We start from the raw sequence: 17,310 nt of genomic DNA, 5'->3' as shown, positions 1-17,310 counted from the left end.
AGAGTATCCCGGATGATGTCCAGCACTGAGGGCCTGAAGAAACAACAGTCTAGTTGCACTCCCTCAGGCCTGTGTGACCCTGGATGAGGCCTCTGTTTCCCGGTGGCTCTGAGAGATGGACAGGGAGGAAGGGGAAGAGAAATCACTTGCACTTCTAATACTCACAGCAAAGTCTTCCAATGAGAAGGGAATTATCACCCCCACTGACAATGCCATTCACTGAAGTGATACCCACGAGTCCATCTAACCCAGAAGGGAAGGAAGGACCTGTTCTCACAAAACGGCGAGAGATGGAAGAAAGAAGATCAAGCCCACACCAATCACTGGAAAGAGAAGCTGTGCTCAGGGCTTGAAAGAATTCCTATTGGGAAAATGATGTCACAGCCCCACAAGGCAATCCACAGCTTCGATGCTATTCCTCCCAAAATGCCAATGCATTTTCGCACCGAACAAAGAATTGCAAAAGGGGTTACGGAAACAGAAAAGAGCCTAAATTGTCAATACAATCCGACGAAAAAGCCCCGATACGGACATCCAAGGTTGTGTGAAAGGAAATTAGACGACCAAACTAGGATCCTCAGGAGAGTATCGGAGAAGGCGATGGCGACCCACTCCAGTACTCTTGCCTGGAAAATGCCCTGGACGGAGGAGCCTGGTAGGCTGCAGGCCATGGGGTCGCGCAGAGTCAGACACGACTGAAGTGACTTAGCCGCAGCGGCAGCAGCAGGACGGTATGCTATTGGGAATACAACAACACACACAGATCCAGATCGATGGAATAAAGTTGAGGGTCCAGAAACAAACCCCGGCATCCATGGTCAACTCATCTCTGACACAGAAGGGGAGAATATCCAAATGGGAACAAGAAAGCCTCTTCAATCAATGTCCATGGGAAAACCAGACAGCTACATCTGAAGAACGCTATTGGTTTTGATCTCACACCACCTCAATATCGGGGAAAAACCTCACCCTAAAGACTGATGTCATGAGATAGCTAGAAAGAAGCGTAGGTCAAAGGCTCCTTAACATCAGAGTCTCCTTGCCATTTGCTGGGCGGAGGTAGAAATGGGTCTCTTCAAGTAAGGGGAAGAGGGAAACCAAGTACACCAATGGGTTTCCATCCAATGGAACCTCTTCACAACAGAGAAGCTAAGCATTCACAAATGCAAAAGATAGGAAACGGAACATGAGAGACTCCTTGCAAGTGGTGTATCTGAGAAGGGGTTCATATGGAAAGAGACGAAGAATGCACAGCACTCAGATTCCAAGAAACACCACCACCACCCTTGACCCTTCCCCCATGACCAACTCCGACCTAAAGCCTTTCTCTCCCTCTAACCTATCCCTAAAACATAACCCTCATCTAATCATATACATGGGCATTCCTAGCATCCATCCATCCACACACGAGAGAGAAAGAGGAAGGCACAGACTGAATCGAGAAAGGAAAAGAGAGGGACACAGCCAGAGAGAGACACGGAACCAAAGAGAGGAAAGGAGTCGATGGTCCAGACTTTTCATCAATCTGTCTCGAAGGTAGAAGCAATGACAGCGCCCATCCACCCCAGAAGGGGGAAAAGGACGGAAGGTTTGGAGAGGAAAAGACAAGAACGCAGGGAGCCATTAGAAGCTCAGCCACCCGCAGAAGCCGAGCTGGGACACTTGAACAGAATCTCAATGGAAACAGAGGACCAGAAAGTTGGCTACTCTTTTCTATAAGAGAGGGAGACCTTCGAGTCTTCCTTTCGGTCCTCCAACTTGCATGCGGGGTCTCAAAACAGTCAGGAGGGGGAGTGCCTTTTCCTGGGTACCACGGCGCATCCAGGCCTCGTTCTGCCCCATTCTGTGCTGTGTCAGCCCTGGATGGCGTCTTTCTTTCTGAAGTCTCAGCGCACAAGCTCCACGTGATATCGGCCCCAGGTGGAGAGGCATGGAGCTGCTCGTAGGCCGACAGACCTAGGAAACAGATGGGAGAATGACCCCCACTCTGCAGATGGAGAGACTGGGGAAACCCTGAGGGGCATATGCTTGTCCAGGGCCACACCACTTATGAGAAGAAGGAGCCTGGTCTGAGAGCAGCGGGGTCCTCGGAGCTCAGGCCCTGGCTGCACCCAGGCCTCCCCAGGGCTGTGGGCTGGGCTGTGTGGCTGTCACTGTGCCTGCACATGGCCTAAGGGGGGTGGTCGAGCAGTCAGAAACCCAGAGATTCCCTTGGGAAGTTTTGGGGAAGGGACCTCAGCACGAACCCCAGGAAATGATGTCACCTGCCGGCAACAGAACCCAACAGAACCCGCAACCCGGGTATCCAGGCCTCCAGAGCGGAGAGGAGCCCCCAGCCAGATCACTTGCTGCCAGGATGTTCTGCTGTTTGCCCCTGCCCAGAGGCCGGGGCCTCAGGAAAGCTCACAGGCAGTGTGCGTGGGCACCCTGTCGACGTTGGCTCAGGGCACCCCCGAGAGGCCTCTGGCCCTTTGCCCGGAGAAACAGAAAGGTAACACGGGGAGCCCCAGGCGGGGCCAGGCCACCTCTCCCATGCCACCCGGAAACACCGGGTCCTTTGCCTGTGTGTGTGGATGCGGGTTTCTCGGGGTGTGTCTCCCTCAAGGAAGCCCAGGCGGATGTGGGGTCAGAAGCCTGTGGACAAGTTGTGTCCACACCCCAGGGGAGAGCAGGCTGGGTGGGATGGGGAGAGTGCGGGCAGCGCCGGCCGCCCAGGCTGACCTCACACCCTCAGGTGGGTCTCTTTCCTCCCGGGTGGGGATCTGAGCAGACACACGTCTCTGACCCTTCTGGGAAGAGAAGTTCGAGCAGGCAGAAGCAGCGGCTCCACTGGCCAGGCCCAGCTCGGAAAACTCCCAGCACGGCTGGCTGACGGTCACTGTCGTTGCAGAGCTTCCCACGTGATGAGGCCGAGGACGGGGACACCCCGTCCACCTCCCGGAGGGAGGGGTCGGAGCACCACCCCCCCGCCCGTGAGGCCCAGTGCAGGCTCCAGGTGAGCGTGCCCACGGAGGCATCAGCCCCACCGGGGGCGAAGCGGAGGCGGGGAAGGCCTGCTGCCGAGACACCGCCCAGGATACACCCGGCGGCCCAGTCTGAGGCTGCCACGGAGCTCAGCACACCCGGCTCCGACCCAGAGTCCCGAGAACCCCGGCCTCTGAGGCAGCAGGAGGACCTGGAGCCCAGCACGCCAGAGCACAGAGGTGAGGACGCTGGGGCTGGTGCACGGGAGTGTGTGGGGAGGGGGTGCTGAGCTACACAGGGACGAGTCCCCGAAAGATGCTGCTGGGCCTGCAGCAAGCGCTGGCCTCACACCCCCACCCCCATCTTGCACACTTCAGTCCCAAAAGACATCCGACCCGGGGTATTCTTTGGGAATCTCTTGGAAGCTTTCTGTCCCGGGATACGCACATGCCAAGGCTGGCCTGTGGGCAAACTTTGCTTCTCCCCCGGCTCTAGCACTGGCCTCCAACTGGAACCAGGCTCTACTTCCCAGACCTGTCCCTACAGAGGTGGTGGCTCCAGGTGCAGGACCCAGGGATCCACCGAGGCCAGATGGAGAACCGAGACTTGCCCTCGCAGAGACACCAGGCCAGCTGGGTACTGGCCAGCACACCGGGCAGATCGGATCTCCGTGCCTGCAGGACCCCCAGCCCCAGGCACTGATGTCCCACCCCCTCAGCCAGAACCTCCACCTCCACGTGCACCTGTACCTGCTCGGGCTTTGGCAGGAGAACCCGAGGCAGAGGCGGAGTCACCGCCTCGGCAGGGAGAGCCTGCCCTGGCTCCCGCGCAACACCCAGACGCCGACGATGACTCACCCGCCCCTGCAGGAAGAACGAGCCCCCGCTCTGGACAGAGACCCAGAGCCCTTGCCGGAAACACCACGTCCAGGGGAGCGGTCGGCTCTGCAGCCTCCATCCCTGTCTGCTCACCGTGGAGGCCGGCAACTCCGTCTGCCCCCAGGGGACATGGAGTTCCTTTCCCCTGAACTGCTTTGCATTTGGTTTGTTTCCACCTTTCTGGTGATGTTTCATTTTTTGTATGGTTTCCTGTATTTCTCTTGGTTAAGTTGGGATTAGTAAACTTTTTCATCATTGTTGCAATTTGGGAACACTGTTGTGTAACTCTGGTGATACTGTGTTACCATCACCACTTTGTAGTTTCAGACCCGTTCGATCTTTATGCCCCACCCCCCAACAAAGCCTGGATTCAAGGCAAGCACGCCCTGTTCATCCCTCCCCCCGATCCTGAACACAACTTCACCTTTTCTTTCTGCATTCCTTCCTATATTCTTGGTGTCCCCAATCAATGACTCTCAGTGAAATGACTGAAGGAGTTTTTTTCGGACTCTCCACCTACTGTAAGACTCCATTGGAGAGTTCTCATTTTTATGTCATTTGAACTAGCCTTTGATAGCTGAAAGGACGGTGTACGTCCTTTCAAGATATCATGTGCCAAACGAAGCCCTTTTGGCAAATGCCATCATTATCTCCAGGCAGGCATTGCTGTTTGAAGGGTGACATCTCAGCCAGAAGGCAGAGGCTGAGCTCCTCTTGTTGCCCCAGCTCCCAAAAGAAGCCAGGAAAGGGAGCTGGAACAACAAACCACCCCAACGCCCAGGAAAGCGTTCTTCACGACAGAAGGCTAGAAAATGACCCAACAACCTTGTGGCCCAGAACCCCTCTAGAAAAATCACTGTTCCATAAAAAAGAGAAACACATGGGAAGTTCCAAGGAGAGGCAATGCCCATGGCCAGTGTACTTTAGAGACGGCCTGACCGCTCCGGGGAAGACACGCACCGACGGAACCCCTTGGGAAACAGCAGTGATAGTCCTCACCGTCGTAAGGGTTTCCTCTGGGGACAACCTGCCCTGGGCACCACATGAGGGAGCAGACCGGCTTCTCTTCCTCTGCCCCCACACCATTCACTCATGAAGGCAGCTCAGGTGTTCTCATGCCCTGCCTGCCTGCCTGCCTGCCTGGCTCATCTGTGAGCTGTGCCCACCTCCAGGGCAGGACTCCACCTTCTCCTCTCTGTGTACCGTGAATCTGCACACAGTGGGCTTTCAGAACCTTAGGAGACTTGAGCCATTCCCACTGGAGCCAGAACCCTCCCCAGGAAGGAAAACAGCTGTGGAGTCATTTTGGCCCCAGCACTGGTTCCCAAACCCTGGCGGCTCCTACAGCCTCTACGGTGTGAAGAGGGAGGTCCCTTTTGACAGAGCTTTCCGGCTGTCAGATCTAAGCTGTTGTTTCCCTGTCAGCTGTGTCTCTTCCGTTGCAGCCAGGTGGGCCACGCTGCTCCAAAGGAGCTCACAAGCTGAGTGGCAAGGGAGGTATTGAGAGGACAGGGATGGCTACAACGTGCTGCAAACTGAGTGAGGGTCCCCACAATCCTCAGCAAAGGTCTGTGGTGTGCAAGTGGGGAGTAGAGGGCCCCCAAGTTCCAAAGGAAGGGAGGTACTCGGGAGCTAAAGCCCTTGGCTGCTGTGGTAGCAGCTGCAGATGGCAGCTCGTCCACAGTGCACTTCGAATGAGGTCATATGAGCGGGACTCTGGAAATGGCTCCGAAATCCAGAGAAAGGGGTCAGGGTATGTGGGAATCCGGCGGGGGTGGGGGGTGGATGAAGGAAGGTGTCCTTCCCCTCTCCAGTGCAATTTGGTTTGGTGAGTCTCAAAGCTACCAGATGGCACTTCCCAAGTCAGGCCCCCGCAGGAATCAGGGTGGGCTGCGTGCCTCGGCCCCTGCCACAGGGACAAGCCACACCAGTGGCCTCCCTGAGCTCAAATGGCCGGATCTGGGGGTTCTGTCTGGGTGCACACCTCCTTGCTGTGGCCAAGTTCCCCCCTTCTCTGAGCACCAGCTTCATCCTCTCGAAGGAGGACATCGATTGCTACCTTGGCACGTTACTCTCTTCATCCTGTGAAGACTCATTAGGCTTATCCTACAATTACTAGCTGGCCCGAAGAGATATCTCCTGAATCCAGATTAAGCTGGAGTCTCCCAGGCTCATCTGGCATGTCTTCCCTGAAGTCTGCCAAAACCCACACCCTTGCATTTCCAGGGACTCCCCTTAGCCAGCTGGGCAGAAAACCCAGCATGCTTCAAACAAGCTGACAGACAAGCGGGAGAGGACTCACGGGCAGACGGCCTCCCTCAGGTCTCGGGTGGAGCTCTGGGACCACAGCAGCAACGGGCCATCCCAGCCCCTGGGCTCAGCAGCGCCCTCATTCTCAGGCCGGCGGCTCTGCCCTGAGGGGAGCAGGAAGGTCACCAACTGCCGCAGGCGGACCTCAAGCCCCTCCCACTGCTGGAGCCTGACCTCCCCCGGCCCCACCCCTTCCCCTACCCCAGCAGGACGAGAGCTCGTCTTCCCCTGGCTTCCAACGTCAGGCCCGGCCCTGGGCCCCGATTGGGCACTGCCCCAGTCCGGAGCCAATCACAGTGGCCAGGGAGGTGGAACGCACCGATTGGCCAGGGCCAGGTCATGTGACCATGCTCCCCAGGAAACTCAAATATTACCAAGATTCCCTAACAAACCGATGAACAAAATTATCCAGTAAAGGCAAACCGTACTTTTTAATGAGGCCAATGTCACAGAAAAAAAAAAAATGCTTCACAATGAACTGCTCAAGGAAGCTACTAAATAAACTTTCAGAAAAGTTAAGTCGTTTTTTTTTTTTTTTTTAATAGGGTGACGGAGAGCTATACCTTTCCCATCTATGTGAATTTAGGTTTAAACTAGATTTCCCTTGGCTATTATATAAGACAAAAAACCCCACATCACCCCCTTTCACTCCCCCCACCCCCAAAAAGTGTTTTAGTCTATTGAGTTTTTGTGTCCTCAGTTGTGTCTGATTCACGGCAACTCACGAACTCTACACAGCCAGGCTCTTCCGTCCATGGAATTCAGGGCAATTTTTTTCTGTCACAGTAAATGCCCACCCTGGGTGATCCAAAGGCAAGGGCTCAGAGGCTCCTGAGAGACTAACTCCTTTCAGCTGAGCACAGAGCTGGCTCCTCACTGGGATGCCTGTGGCCTGGGGCTCCCAGAGGGGAGAGCAGCACTCGCCCCACCGTGTGGTCACTGCTGGAAGTGCAGGCTGCTCCTCACTCCCCCTTGACAGTGTCCCTGAGGGCAGAACAGTGTGAATCTATCTACTCAAGGTGGAAATGCAAACTCCGATGCAACCAAACTTCCCACAAGGTCTCCAAAACCACTCAGGAACAGGGAATTGGAAACTGCAGGGCATGACATGAATGGAGATGGAGGCTTGACACCTTACACCGAGTTCACTTCCAGTTATCCCTAGACAAAGTTTCCATGAAAACTTGTCACAAATCTAGAAGAACAATGAGCAGAAACCGGACACGTGCTTTGAGTCTTCACACACAAAACTAAAAGGCAGTCCACAAAACAACCCAGAGAATACAGTGGACTTTGCAAAATCAAAGATATCTACTGTGGGAAAGACCTCATTACAAAAGCAAAAGACAGGTCATACATCGCGAGACGAATGAGTGGAAACACAAAGCTTCTCAAGGACGTGTCTCCAAACAGACAAAGAACACCAACACAACAAGCCTGTGAAAACTAGGGAAAGGTCTGAAGGGACACCAGACTGAGGAAGACACACACAGAGTATCCCGGATGATGTCCAGCACTGAGGGCCTGAAGAAACAACAGTCTAGTTGCACTCCCTCAGGCCTGTGTGACCCTGGATGAGGCCTCTGTTTCCCGGTGGCTCTGAGAGATGGACAGGGAGGAAGGGGAAGAGAAATCACTTGCACTTCTAATACTCACAGCAAAGTCTTCCAATGAGAAGGGAATTATCACCCCCACTGACAATGCCATTCACTGAAGTGATACCCACGAGTCCATCTAACCCAGAAGGGAAGGAAGGACCTGTTCTCACAAAACGGCGAGAGATGGAAGAAAGAAGATCAAGCCCACACCAATCACTGGAAAGAGAAGCTGTGCTCAGGGCTTGAAAGAATTCCTATTGGGAAAATGATGTCACAGCCCCACAAGGCAATCCACAGCTTCGATGCTATTCCTCCCAAAATGCCAATGCATTTTCGCACCGAACAAAGAATTGCAAAAGGGGTTACGGAAACAGAAAAGAGCCTAAATTGTCAATACAATCCGACGAAAAAGCCCCGATACGGACATCCAAGGTTGTGTGAAAGGAAATTAGACGACCAAACTAGGATCCTCAGGAGAGTATCGGAGAAGGCGATGGCGACCCACTCCAGTACTCTTGCCTGGAAAATGCCCTGGACGGAGGAGCCTGGTAGGCTGCAGGCCATGGGGTCGCGCAGAGTCAGACACGACTGAAGTGACTTAGCCGCAGCGGCAGCAGCAGGACGGTATGCTATTGGGAATACAACAACACACACAGATCCAGATCGATGGAATAAAGTTGAGGGTCCAGAAACAAACCCCGGCATCCATGGTCAACTCATCTCTGACACAGAAGGGGAGAATATCCAAATGGGAACAAGAAAGCCTCTTCAATCAATGTCCATGGGAAAACCAGACAGCTACATCTGAAGAACGCTATTGGTTTTGATCTCACACCACCTCAATATCGGGGAAAAACCTCACCCTAAAGACTGATGTCATGAGATAGCTAGAAAGAAGCGTAGGTCAAAGGCTCCTTAACATCAGAGTCTCCTTGCCATTTGCTGGGCGGAGGTAGAAATGGGTCTCTTCAAGTAAGGGGAAGAGGGAAACCAAGTACACCAATGGGTTTCCATCCAATGGAACCTCTTCACAACAGAGAAGCTAAGCATTCACAAATGCAAAAGATAGGAAACGGAACATGAGAGACTCCTTGCAAGTGGTGTATCTGAGAAGGGGTTCATATGGAAAGAGACGAAGAATGCACAGCACTCAGATTCCAAGAAACACCACCACCACCCTTGACCCTTCCCCCATGACCAACTCCGACCTAAAGCCTTTCTCTCCCTCTAACCTATCCCTAAAACATAACCCTCATCTAATCATATACATGGGCATTCCTAGCATCCATCCATCCACACACGAGAGAGAAAGAGGAAGGCACAGACTGAATCGAGAAAGGAAAAGAGAGGGACACAGCCAGAGAGAGAGACACGGAACCAAAGAGAGGAAAGGAGTCGATGGTCCAGACTTTTCATCAATCTGTCTCGAAGGTAGAAGCAATGACAGCGCCCATCCACCCCAGAAGGGGGAAAAGGACGGAAGGTTTGGAGAGGAAAAGACAAGAACGCAGGGAGCCATTAGAAGCTCAGCCACCCGCAGAAGCCGAGCTGGGACACTTGAACAGAATCTCAATGGAAACAGAGGACCAGAAAGTTGGCTACTCTTTTCTATAAGAGAGGGAGACCTTCGAGTCTTCCTTTCGGTCCTCCAACTTGCATGCGGGGTCTCAAAACAGTCAGGAGGGGGAGTGCCTTTTCCTGGGTACCACGGCGCATCCAGGCCTCGTTCTGCCCCATTCTGTGCTGTGTCAGCCCTGGATGGCGTCTTTCTTTCTGAAGTCTCAGCGCACAAGCTCCACGTGATATCGGCCCCAGGTGGAGAGGCATGGAGCTGCTCGTAGGCCGACAGACCTAGGAAACAGATGGGAGAATGACCCCCACTCTGCAGATGGAGAGACTGGGGAAACCCTGAGGGGCATATGCTTGTCCAGGGCCACACCACTTATGAGAAGAAGGAGCCTGGTCTGAGAGCAGCGGGGTCCTCGGAGCTCAGGCCCTGGCTGCACCCAGGCCTCCCCAGGGCTGTGGGCTGGGCTGTGTGGCTGTCACTGTGCCTGCACATGGCCTAAGGGGGGTGGTCGAGCAGTCAGAAACCCAGAGATTCCCTTGGGAAGTTTTGGGGAAGGGACCTCAGCACGAACCCCAGGAAATGATGTCACCTGCCGGCAACAGAACCCAACAGAACCCGCAACCCGGGTATCCAGGCCTCCAGAGCGGAGAGGAGCCCCCAGCCAGATCACTTGCTGCCAGGATGTTCTGCTGTTTGCCCCTGCCCAGAGGCCGGGGCCTCAGGAAAGCTCACAGGCAGTGTGCGTGGGCACCCTGTCGACGTTGGCTCAGGGCACCCCCGAGAGGCCTCTGGCCCTTTGCCCGGAGAAACAGAAAGGTAACACGGGGAGCCCCAGGCGGGGCCAGGCCACCTCTCCCATGCCACCCGGAAACACCGGGTCCTTTGCCTGTGTGTGTGGATGCGGGTTTCTCGGGGTGTGTCTCCCTCAAGGAAGCCCAGGCGGATGTGGGGTCAGAAGCCTGTGGACAAGTTGTGTCCACACCCCAGGGGAGAGCAGGCTGGGTGGGATGGGGAGAGTGCGGGCAGCGCCGGCCGCCCAGGCTGACCTCACACCCTCAGGTGGGTCTCTTTCCTCCCGGGTGGGGATCTGAGCAGACACACGTCTCTGACCCTTCTGGGAAGAGAAGTTCGAGCAGGCAGAAGCAGCGGCTCCACTGGCCAGGCCCAGCTCGGAAAACTCCCAGCACGGCTGGCTGACGGTCACTGTCGTTGCAGAGCTTCCCACGTGATGAGGCCGAGGACGGGGACACCCCGTCCACCTCCCGGAGGGAGGGGTCGGAGCACCACCCCCCCGCCCGTGAGGCCCAGTGCAGGCTCCAGGTGAGCGTGCCCACGGAGGCATCAGCCCCACCGGGGGCGAAGCGGAGGCGGGGAAGGCCTGCTGCCGAGACACCGCCCAGGATACACCCGGCGGCCCAGTCTGAGGCTGCCACGGAGCTCAGCACACCCGGCTCCGACCCAGAGTCCCGAGAACCCCGGCCTCTGAGGCAGCAGGAGGACCTGGAGCCCAGCACGCCAGAGCACAGAGGTGAGGACGCTGGGGCTGGTGCACGGGAGTGTGTGGGGAGGGGGTGCTGAGCTACACAGGGACGAGTCCCCGAAAGATGCTGCTGGGCCTGCAGCAAGCGCTGGCCTCACACCCCCACCCCCATCTTGCACACTTCAGTCCCAAAAGACATCCGACCCGGGGTATTCTTTGGGAATCTCTTGGAAGCTTTCTGTCCCGGGATACGCACATGCCAAGGCTGGCCTGTGGGCAAACTTTGCTTCTCCCCCGGCTCTAGCACTGGCCTCCAACTGGAACCAGGCTCTACTTCCCAGACCTGTCCCTACAGAGGTGGTGGCTCCAGGTGCAGGACCCAGGGATCCACCGAGGCCAGATGGAGAACCGAGACTTGCCCTCGCAGAGACACCAGGCCAGCTGGGTACTGGCCAGCACACCGGGCAGATCGGATCTCCGTGCCTGCAGGACCCCCAGCCCCAGGCACTGATGTCCCACCCCCTCAGCCAGAACCTCCACCTCCACGTGCACCTGTACCTGCTCGGGCTTTGGCAGGAGAACCCGAGGCAGAGGCGGAGTCACCGCCTCGGCAGGGAGAGCCTGCCCTGGCTCCCGCGCAACACCCAGACGCCGACGATGACTCACCTGCCCCTGCAGGAAGAACGAGCCCCCGCTCTGGACAGAGACCCAGAGCCCTTGCCGGAAACACCACGTCCAGGGGAGCGGTCGGCTCTGCAGCCTCCATCCCTGTCTGCTCACCGTGGAGGCCGGCAACTCCGTCTGCCCCCAGGGGACATGGAGTTCCTTTCCCCTGAACTGCTTTGCATTTGGTTTGTTTCCACCTTTCTGGTGATGTTTCATTTTTTGTATGGTTTCCTGTATTTCTCTTGGTTAAGTTGGGATTAGTAAACTTTTTCATCATTGTTGCAATTTGGGAACACTGTTGTGTAACTCTGGTGATACTGTGTTACCATCACCACTTTGTAGTTTCAGACCCGTTCGATCTTTATGCCCCACCCCCCAACAAAGCCTGGATTCAAGGCAAGCACGCCCTGTTCATCCCTCCCCCCGATCCTGAACACAACTTCACCTTTTCTTTCTGCATTCCTTCCTATATTCTTGGTGTCCCCAATCAATGACTCTCAGTGAAATGACTGAAGGAGTTTTTTTCGGACTCTCCACCTACTGTAAGACTCCATTGGAGAGTTCTCATTTTTATGTCATTTGAACTAGCCTTTGATAGCTGAAAGGACGGTGTACGTCCTTTCAAGATATCATGTGCCAAACGAAGCCCTTTTGGCAAATGCCATCATTATCTCCAGGCAGGCATTGCTGTTTGAAGGGTGACATCTCAGCCAGAAGGCAGAGGCTGAGCTCCTCTTGTTGCACCAGCTCCCAAAAGAAGCCAGGAAAGGGAGCTGGAACAACAAACCACCCCAACGCCCAGGAAAGCGTTCTTCACGACAGAAGGCTAGAAAATGACCCAACAACCTTGTGGCCCAGAACCCCTCTAGAAAAATCACTGTTCCATAAAAAAGAGAAACACATGGGAAGTTCCAAGGAGAGGCAATGCCCATGGCCAGTGTACTTTAGAGACGGCCTGACCGCTCCGGGGAAGACACGCACCGACGGAACCCCTTGGGAAACAGCAGTGATAGTCCTCACCGTCGTAAGGGTTTCCTCTGGGGACAGCCTGCCCTGGGCACCACATGAGGGAGCAGACCGGCTTCTCTTCCTCTGCCCCCACACCGTTCACTCATGAAGGCAGCTCAGGTGTTCTCATGCCCTGCCTGCCTGCCTGCCTGCCTGGCTCATCCGTGAGCTGTGCCCACCTCCAGGGCAGGACTCCACCTTCTCCTCTCTGTGTACCGTGAATCTGCACACAGTGGGCTTTCAGAACCTTAGGAGACTTGAGCCATTCCCACTGGAGCCAGAACCCTCCCCAGGAAGGAAAACAGCTGTGGAGTCATTTTGGCCCCAGCACTGGTTCCCAAACCCTGGCGGCTCCTACAGCCTCTACGGTGTGAAGAGGGAGGTCCCTTTTGACAGAGCTTTCCGGCTGTCAGATCTAAGCTGTTGTTTCCCTGTCAGCTGTGTCTCTTCCGTTGCAGCCAGGTGGGCCACGCTGCTCCAAAGGAGCTCACAAGCTGAGTGGCAAGGGAGGTATTGAGAGGACAGGGATGGCTACAACGTGCTGCAAACTGAGTGAGGGTCCCCACAATCCTCAGCAAAGGTCTGTGGTGTGCAAGTGGGGAGTAGAGGGCCCCCAAGTTCCAAAGGAAGGGAGGTACTCGGGAGCTAAAGCCCTTGGCTGCTGTGGTAGCAGCTGCAGATGGCAGCTCGTCCACAGTGCACTTCGAATGAGGTCATATGAGCGGGACTCTGGAAATGGCTCCGAAATCCAGAGAAAGGGGTCAGGGTATGTGGGAATCCGGCGGGGGTGGGGGGTGGATGAAGGAAGGTGTCCTTCCCCTCTCCAGTGCAATTTGGTTTGGTGAGTCTCAAAGCTACCAGATGGCACTTCCCAAGTCAGGCCCCCGCAGGAATCAGGGTGGGCTGCGTGCCTCGGCCCCTGCCACAGGGACAAGCCACACCACTGGCCTCCCTGAGCTCAAATGGCCGGATCTGGGGGTTCTGTCTGGGTGCACACCTCCTTGCTGTGGCCAAGTTCCCCCCTTCTTTGAGCACCAGCTTCATCCTCTCGAAGGAGGACATCGATTGCTACCTTGGCACGTTACTCTCTTCATCCTGTGAAGACTCATTAGGCTTATCCTACAATTACTAGCTGGCCCGAAGAGATATCTCCTGAATCCAGATTAAGCTGGAGTCTCCCAGGCTCATCTGGCATGTCTTCCCTGAAGTCTGCCAAAACCCACACCCTTGCATTTCCAGGGACTCCCCTTAGCCAGCTGGGCAGAAAACCCAGCATGCTTCAAACAAGCTGACAGACAAGCGGGAGAGGACTCACGGGCAGACGGCCTCCCTCAGGTCTCGGGTGGAACTCTGGGACCACAGCAGCAACGGGCCATCCCAGCCCCTGGGCTCAGCAGCGCCCTCATTCTCAGGCCGGCGGCTCTGCCCTGAGGGGAGCAGGAAGGTCACCAACTGCCGCAGGCGGACCTCAAGCCCCTCCCACTGCTGGAGCCTGACCTCCCCCGGCCCCACCCCTTCCCCTACCCCAGCAGGACGAGAGCTCGTCTTCCCCTGGCTTCCAACGTCAGGCCCGGCCCTGGGCCCCGATTGGGCACTGCCCCAGTCCGGAGCCAATCACAGTGGCCAGGGAGGTGGAACGCACCGATTGGCCAGGGCCAGGTCATGTGACCATGCTCCCCAGGAAACTCAAATATTACCAAGATTCCCTAACAAACCGATGAACAAAATTATCCAGTAAAGGCAAACCGTACTTTTTAATGAGGCCAATGTCACAGAAAAAAAAAAAAAATGCTTCACAATGAACTGCTCAAGGAAGCTACTAAATAAACTTTCAGAAAAGTTAAGTCGTTTTTTTTTTTTTTTTTTAATAGGGTGACGGAGAGCTATACCTTTCCCATCTATGTGAATTTAGGTTTAAACTAGATTTCCCTTGGCTAATATATAAGACAAAAAACCCCACATCACCCCCTTTCACTCCCCCCACCCCCAAAAAGTGTTTTAGTCTATTGAGTTTTTGTGTCCTCAGTTGTGTCTGATTCACGGCAACTCACGAACTCTACACAGCCAGGCTCTTCCGTCCATGGAATTCAGGGCAATTTTTTTCTGTCACAGTAAATGCCCACCCTGGGTGATCCAAAGGCAAGGGCTCAGAGGCTCCTGAGAGACTAACTCCTTTCAGCTGAGCACAGAGCTGGCTCCTCACTGGGATGCCTGTGGCCTGGGGCTCCCAGAGGGGAGAGCAGCACTCGCCCCACCGTGTGGTCACTGCTGGAAGTGCAGGCTGCTCCTCACTCCCCCTTGACAGTGTCCCTGAGGGCAGAACAGTGTGAATCTATCTACTCAAGGTGGAAATGCAAACTCCGATGCAACCAAACTTCCCACAAGGTCTCCAAAACCACTCAGGAACAGGGAATTGGAAACTGCAGGGCATGACATGAATGGAGATGGAGGCTTGACACCTTACACCGAGTTCACTTCCAGTTATCCCTAGACAAAGTTTCCATGAAAACTTGTCACAAATCTAGAAGAACAATGAGCAGAAACCGGACACGTGCTTTGAGTCTTCACACACAAAACTAAAAGGCAGTCCACAAAACAACCCAGAGAATACAGTGGACTTTGCAAAATCAAAGATATCTACTGTGGGAAAGACCTCATTGCAAAAGCAAAAGACAGGTCATACATCGCGAGACGAATGAGTGGAAACACAAAGCTTCTCAAGGACGTGTCTCCAAACAGACAAAGAACACCAACACAACAAGCCTGTGAAAACTAGGGAAAGGTCTGAAGGGACACCAGACTGAGGAAGACACACACAGAGTATCCCGGATGATGTCCAGCACTGAGGGCCTGAAGAAACAACAGTCTAGTTGCACTCCCTCAGGCCTGTGTGACCCTGGATGAGGCCTCTGTTTCCCGGTGGCTCTGAGAGATGGACAGGGAGGAAGGGGAAGAGAAATCACTTGCACTTCTAATACTCACAGCAAAGTCTTCCAATGAGAAGGGAATTATCACCCCCACTGACAATGCCATTCACTGAAGTGATACCCACGAGTCCATCTAACCCAGAAGGGAAGGAAGGACCTGTTCTCACAAAACGGCGAGAGATGGAAGAAAGAAGATCAAGCCCACACCAATCACTGGAAAGAGAAGCTGTGCTCAGGGCTTGAAAGAATTCCTATTGGGAAAATGATGTCACAGCCCCACAAGGCAATCCACAGCTTTGATGCTATTCCTCCCAAAATGCCAATGCATTTTCGCACCGAACAAAGAATTCCAAAAGGTGTCAGGACACAGAAAAGAGCCTAAATAGTCAATACAATCCGACGAAAAAGCCCCGAAACGGACATCCAAGTTTGTGCAAAAGGAAATTAGACTACAAAACTCGGATCCTCAGGAGAGTGTCGGAGAAGGGAATAGCCACCCACTCCAGTACTCTTGCCTGGAAAATGCCCTGGATGGAGGAACCTGGTAGGCTTTCAGGCGATGGGATCACGCAGAGTCAGACATGACTGAAGTGACTTAGCCGCAGCAGCAGCAGCAGGACAGTATGCTTTTGGTAATACAACAACAAACACAGATCCAGATCAATGGAAAAAATTTGAGAGTTCAGAAACAAACCCCAGCATCCATGGTCAACTCATCTCTAACAAAGAAGGGGAGAATATCCAAATGGGAACAAGAAAGCCTCTTCAATAAATGTCCATGGGAAAACCAGACAGCTACATCTGAAGAATGCTATTGGTTTTTATCTCAGACCACCTCAATATCACTGAAAAACCTCATTCTAAATGCTGATGTTATGAGATAGCTAGAAAGAAGCCTAGGTCAGAGCTTGTTAACATCAGGGTCTCCTTGACATTTGGTGGGTGGAAGCAGAAATGGATGTCTTCAAGTAAGGGAAAGAGGAAAACGAAGTACACCAGTGGGTTTCCATCCAATGGAACCTCTTCACAATGGAAAAGCTAAACATTCACAAATCCCAAGATAGGAAACGGAACATGAGAGACTCCTTGCAAGTGGTGTATCTGAGAAGGGGTTCATACGGAAATAGACTAAGAATGCACAGCGCTCAGATTCCAAAAACACCACCACCACCCTTGACTCTTCCCCCATGACTAACTCCAACCTAAAGCCTTTCTCTCCCTCTAACCTATCCCTAAAACTTAACCCTCATCTAATCTTATACCTGTGCATTCATAGGCATCCATCCATCCACACACGAGAGAGAAAGAGGAAGACACAGACTGAATTGAGAAAGGAAAAGAGAGGGACACAGCCAGAGAGAGACATGGAACAAAAGAGAGGGAAGGAATAGATTGTCCAGACTTTTCATCAATCTGTCTCGAAGTTAGAAGCAATGACAGTGCCCATCCACCCCAGAAGGGGGAAAAGGACGAACGGTTATGAGAGTAAAAGACAAGAACGCAGGGAGCCATTAGAATCTCAGCCACCTGCAGAAGCCGAGCTGGGACACTTGAACAGTATCTCAATGGAAACAGAGAACCAGAAAGTTGGCTACTCTTTTCTATAACACAGGGAGACCTTTGAGTCTTCCTTTCGGTCCTCCAACTTGGATGCGGGGTCTCAAAACAGTCAGGAGGGGGAGTGCCTTTTCCTGGGTCCCACAGCACATCCAGGCCTCGTTCTGCTCCATTCTGTGCTATGTCAGCCCTGTATGGAATCTTTCTTTCTGAAGTCTCAGCGCACAAGCTCCATGTGATATCGGCCCCAGGTGCAAAGGCATGGAGGTGCTCGTAAGCCAACAGACCCAGGAAGCAGATGGGAGAATGACCCCCACTCTGCAGATGGAGGAACTGGGGAAACCCTGAGGGG

The 17,310-nt window shown here is 54.2% G+C and overlaps 2 protein-coding genes and 1 long non-coding RNA gene across 5 annotated transcripts; 2 read left to right on the top strand and 1 right to left on the bottom strand.

The window, feature by feature from the left end:
* Positions 1 to 1,697: 1,697 nt before the first annotated feature.
* On the bottom strand, positions 1,698 to 13,447 carry LOC145513988 (uncharacterized). Its single transcript, XR_014059789.1, has 2 exons — positions 12,004 to 13,447; positions 1,698 to 4,358 (listed from the first exon to the last, which is right to left on the bottom strand). It is a non-coding gene; the product is annotated as an uncharacterized LOC145513988 (long non-coding RNA).
* On the top strand, positions 2,255 to 4,106 carry LOC145513961 (uncharacterized). 2 transcript variants are annotated; one of them, XM_081511042.1, is made up of 3 exons: positions 2,255 to 2,491; positions 2,891 to 3,203; positions 3,511 to 4,106. In XM_081511042.1, the coding sequence occupies exons 1-3, from the start codon at positions 2,255 to 2,257 to the stop codon at positions 4,080 to 4,082; spliced, it is 1,122 nt and encodes a 373-aa protein (XP_081367168.1). In that variant the 3' UTR covers positions 4,083 to 4,106. The 2 variants fall into 2 exon arrangements, with proteins under 2 accessions (XP_081367168.1, XP_081367169.1); XM_081511043.1 differs by having other exon boundaries at positions 3,460 to 4,106.
* On the top strand, positions 6,682 to 11,751 carry LOC145513955 (uncharacterized). Of its 2 annotated transcripts, none has more exons than XM_081511033.1 (3): positions 6,682 to 10,136; positions 10,536 to 10,848; positions 11,156 to 11,751. In XM_081511033.1, the coding sequence occupies exons 1-3, from the start codon at positions 9,900 to 9,902 to the stop codon at positions 11,725 to 11,727; spliced, it is 1,122 nt and encodes a 373-aa protein (XP_081367159.1). In that variant the 5' UTR covers positions 6,682 to 9,899; the 3' UTR covers positions 11,728 to 11,751. The 2 variants fall into 2 exon arrangements, with proteins under 2 accessions (XP_081367159.1, XP_081367158.1); XM_081511032.1 differs by having other exon boundaries at positions 11,105 to 11,751.
* Positions 13,448 to 17,310: the final 3,863 nt, after the last annotated feature.

This window comes from Giraffa tippelskirchi, chromosome 7, assembly GCF_054371585.1.
Source record: "Giraffa tippelskirchi isolate mGirTip1 chromosome 7, T2T-mGirTip1v1.2.pri, whole genome shotgun sequence".
In the NCBI taxonomy this organism is placed as follows: Eukaryota; Metazoa; Chordata; class Mammalia; order Artiodactyla; family Giraffidae; genus Giraffa; species Giraffa tippelskirchi.
The sequence above is the reverse complement of the archived record's forward strand: the minus strand, read 5'-3'. Positions and strand labels throughout refer to the sequence as shown.

What these genes read in the sequence shown, in the direction of transcription:
- LOC145513961 (XM_081511043.1), top strand. Translation starts at nt 2,255, where the DNA reads ATGATGTCACCTGCCGGCAACAGAACCCAACAGAACCCGCAACCCGGG. An exon ending in TTGCCCGGAGAAACAGAAAG is followed by an intron (nt 2,492 to 2,890) that starts GTAACACGGGGA and finishes CTGTCGTTGCAG; the next exon opens with AGCTTCCCACGTGATGAGGC. An exon ending in CAGCACGCCAGAGCACAGAG is followed by an intron (nt 3,204 to 3,459) that starts GTGAGGACGCTG and finishes CCCCGGCTCTAG; the next exon opens with CACTGGCCTCCAACTGGAAC.
- LOC145513955 (XM_081511032.1), top strand. Translation starts at nt 9,900, where the DNA reads ATGATGTCACCTGCCGGCAACAGAACCCAACAGAACCCGCAACCCGGG. An exon ending in TTGCCCGGAGAAACAGAAAG is followed by an intron (nt 10,137 to 10,535) that starts GTAACACGGGGA and finishes CTGTCGTTGCAG; the next exon opens with AGCTTCCCACGTGATGAGGC. An exon ending in CAGCACGCCAGAGCACAGAG is followed by an intron (nt 10,849 to 11,104) that starts GTGAGGACGCTG and finishes CCCCGGCTCTAG; the next exon opens with CACTGGCCTCCAACTGGAAC.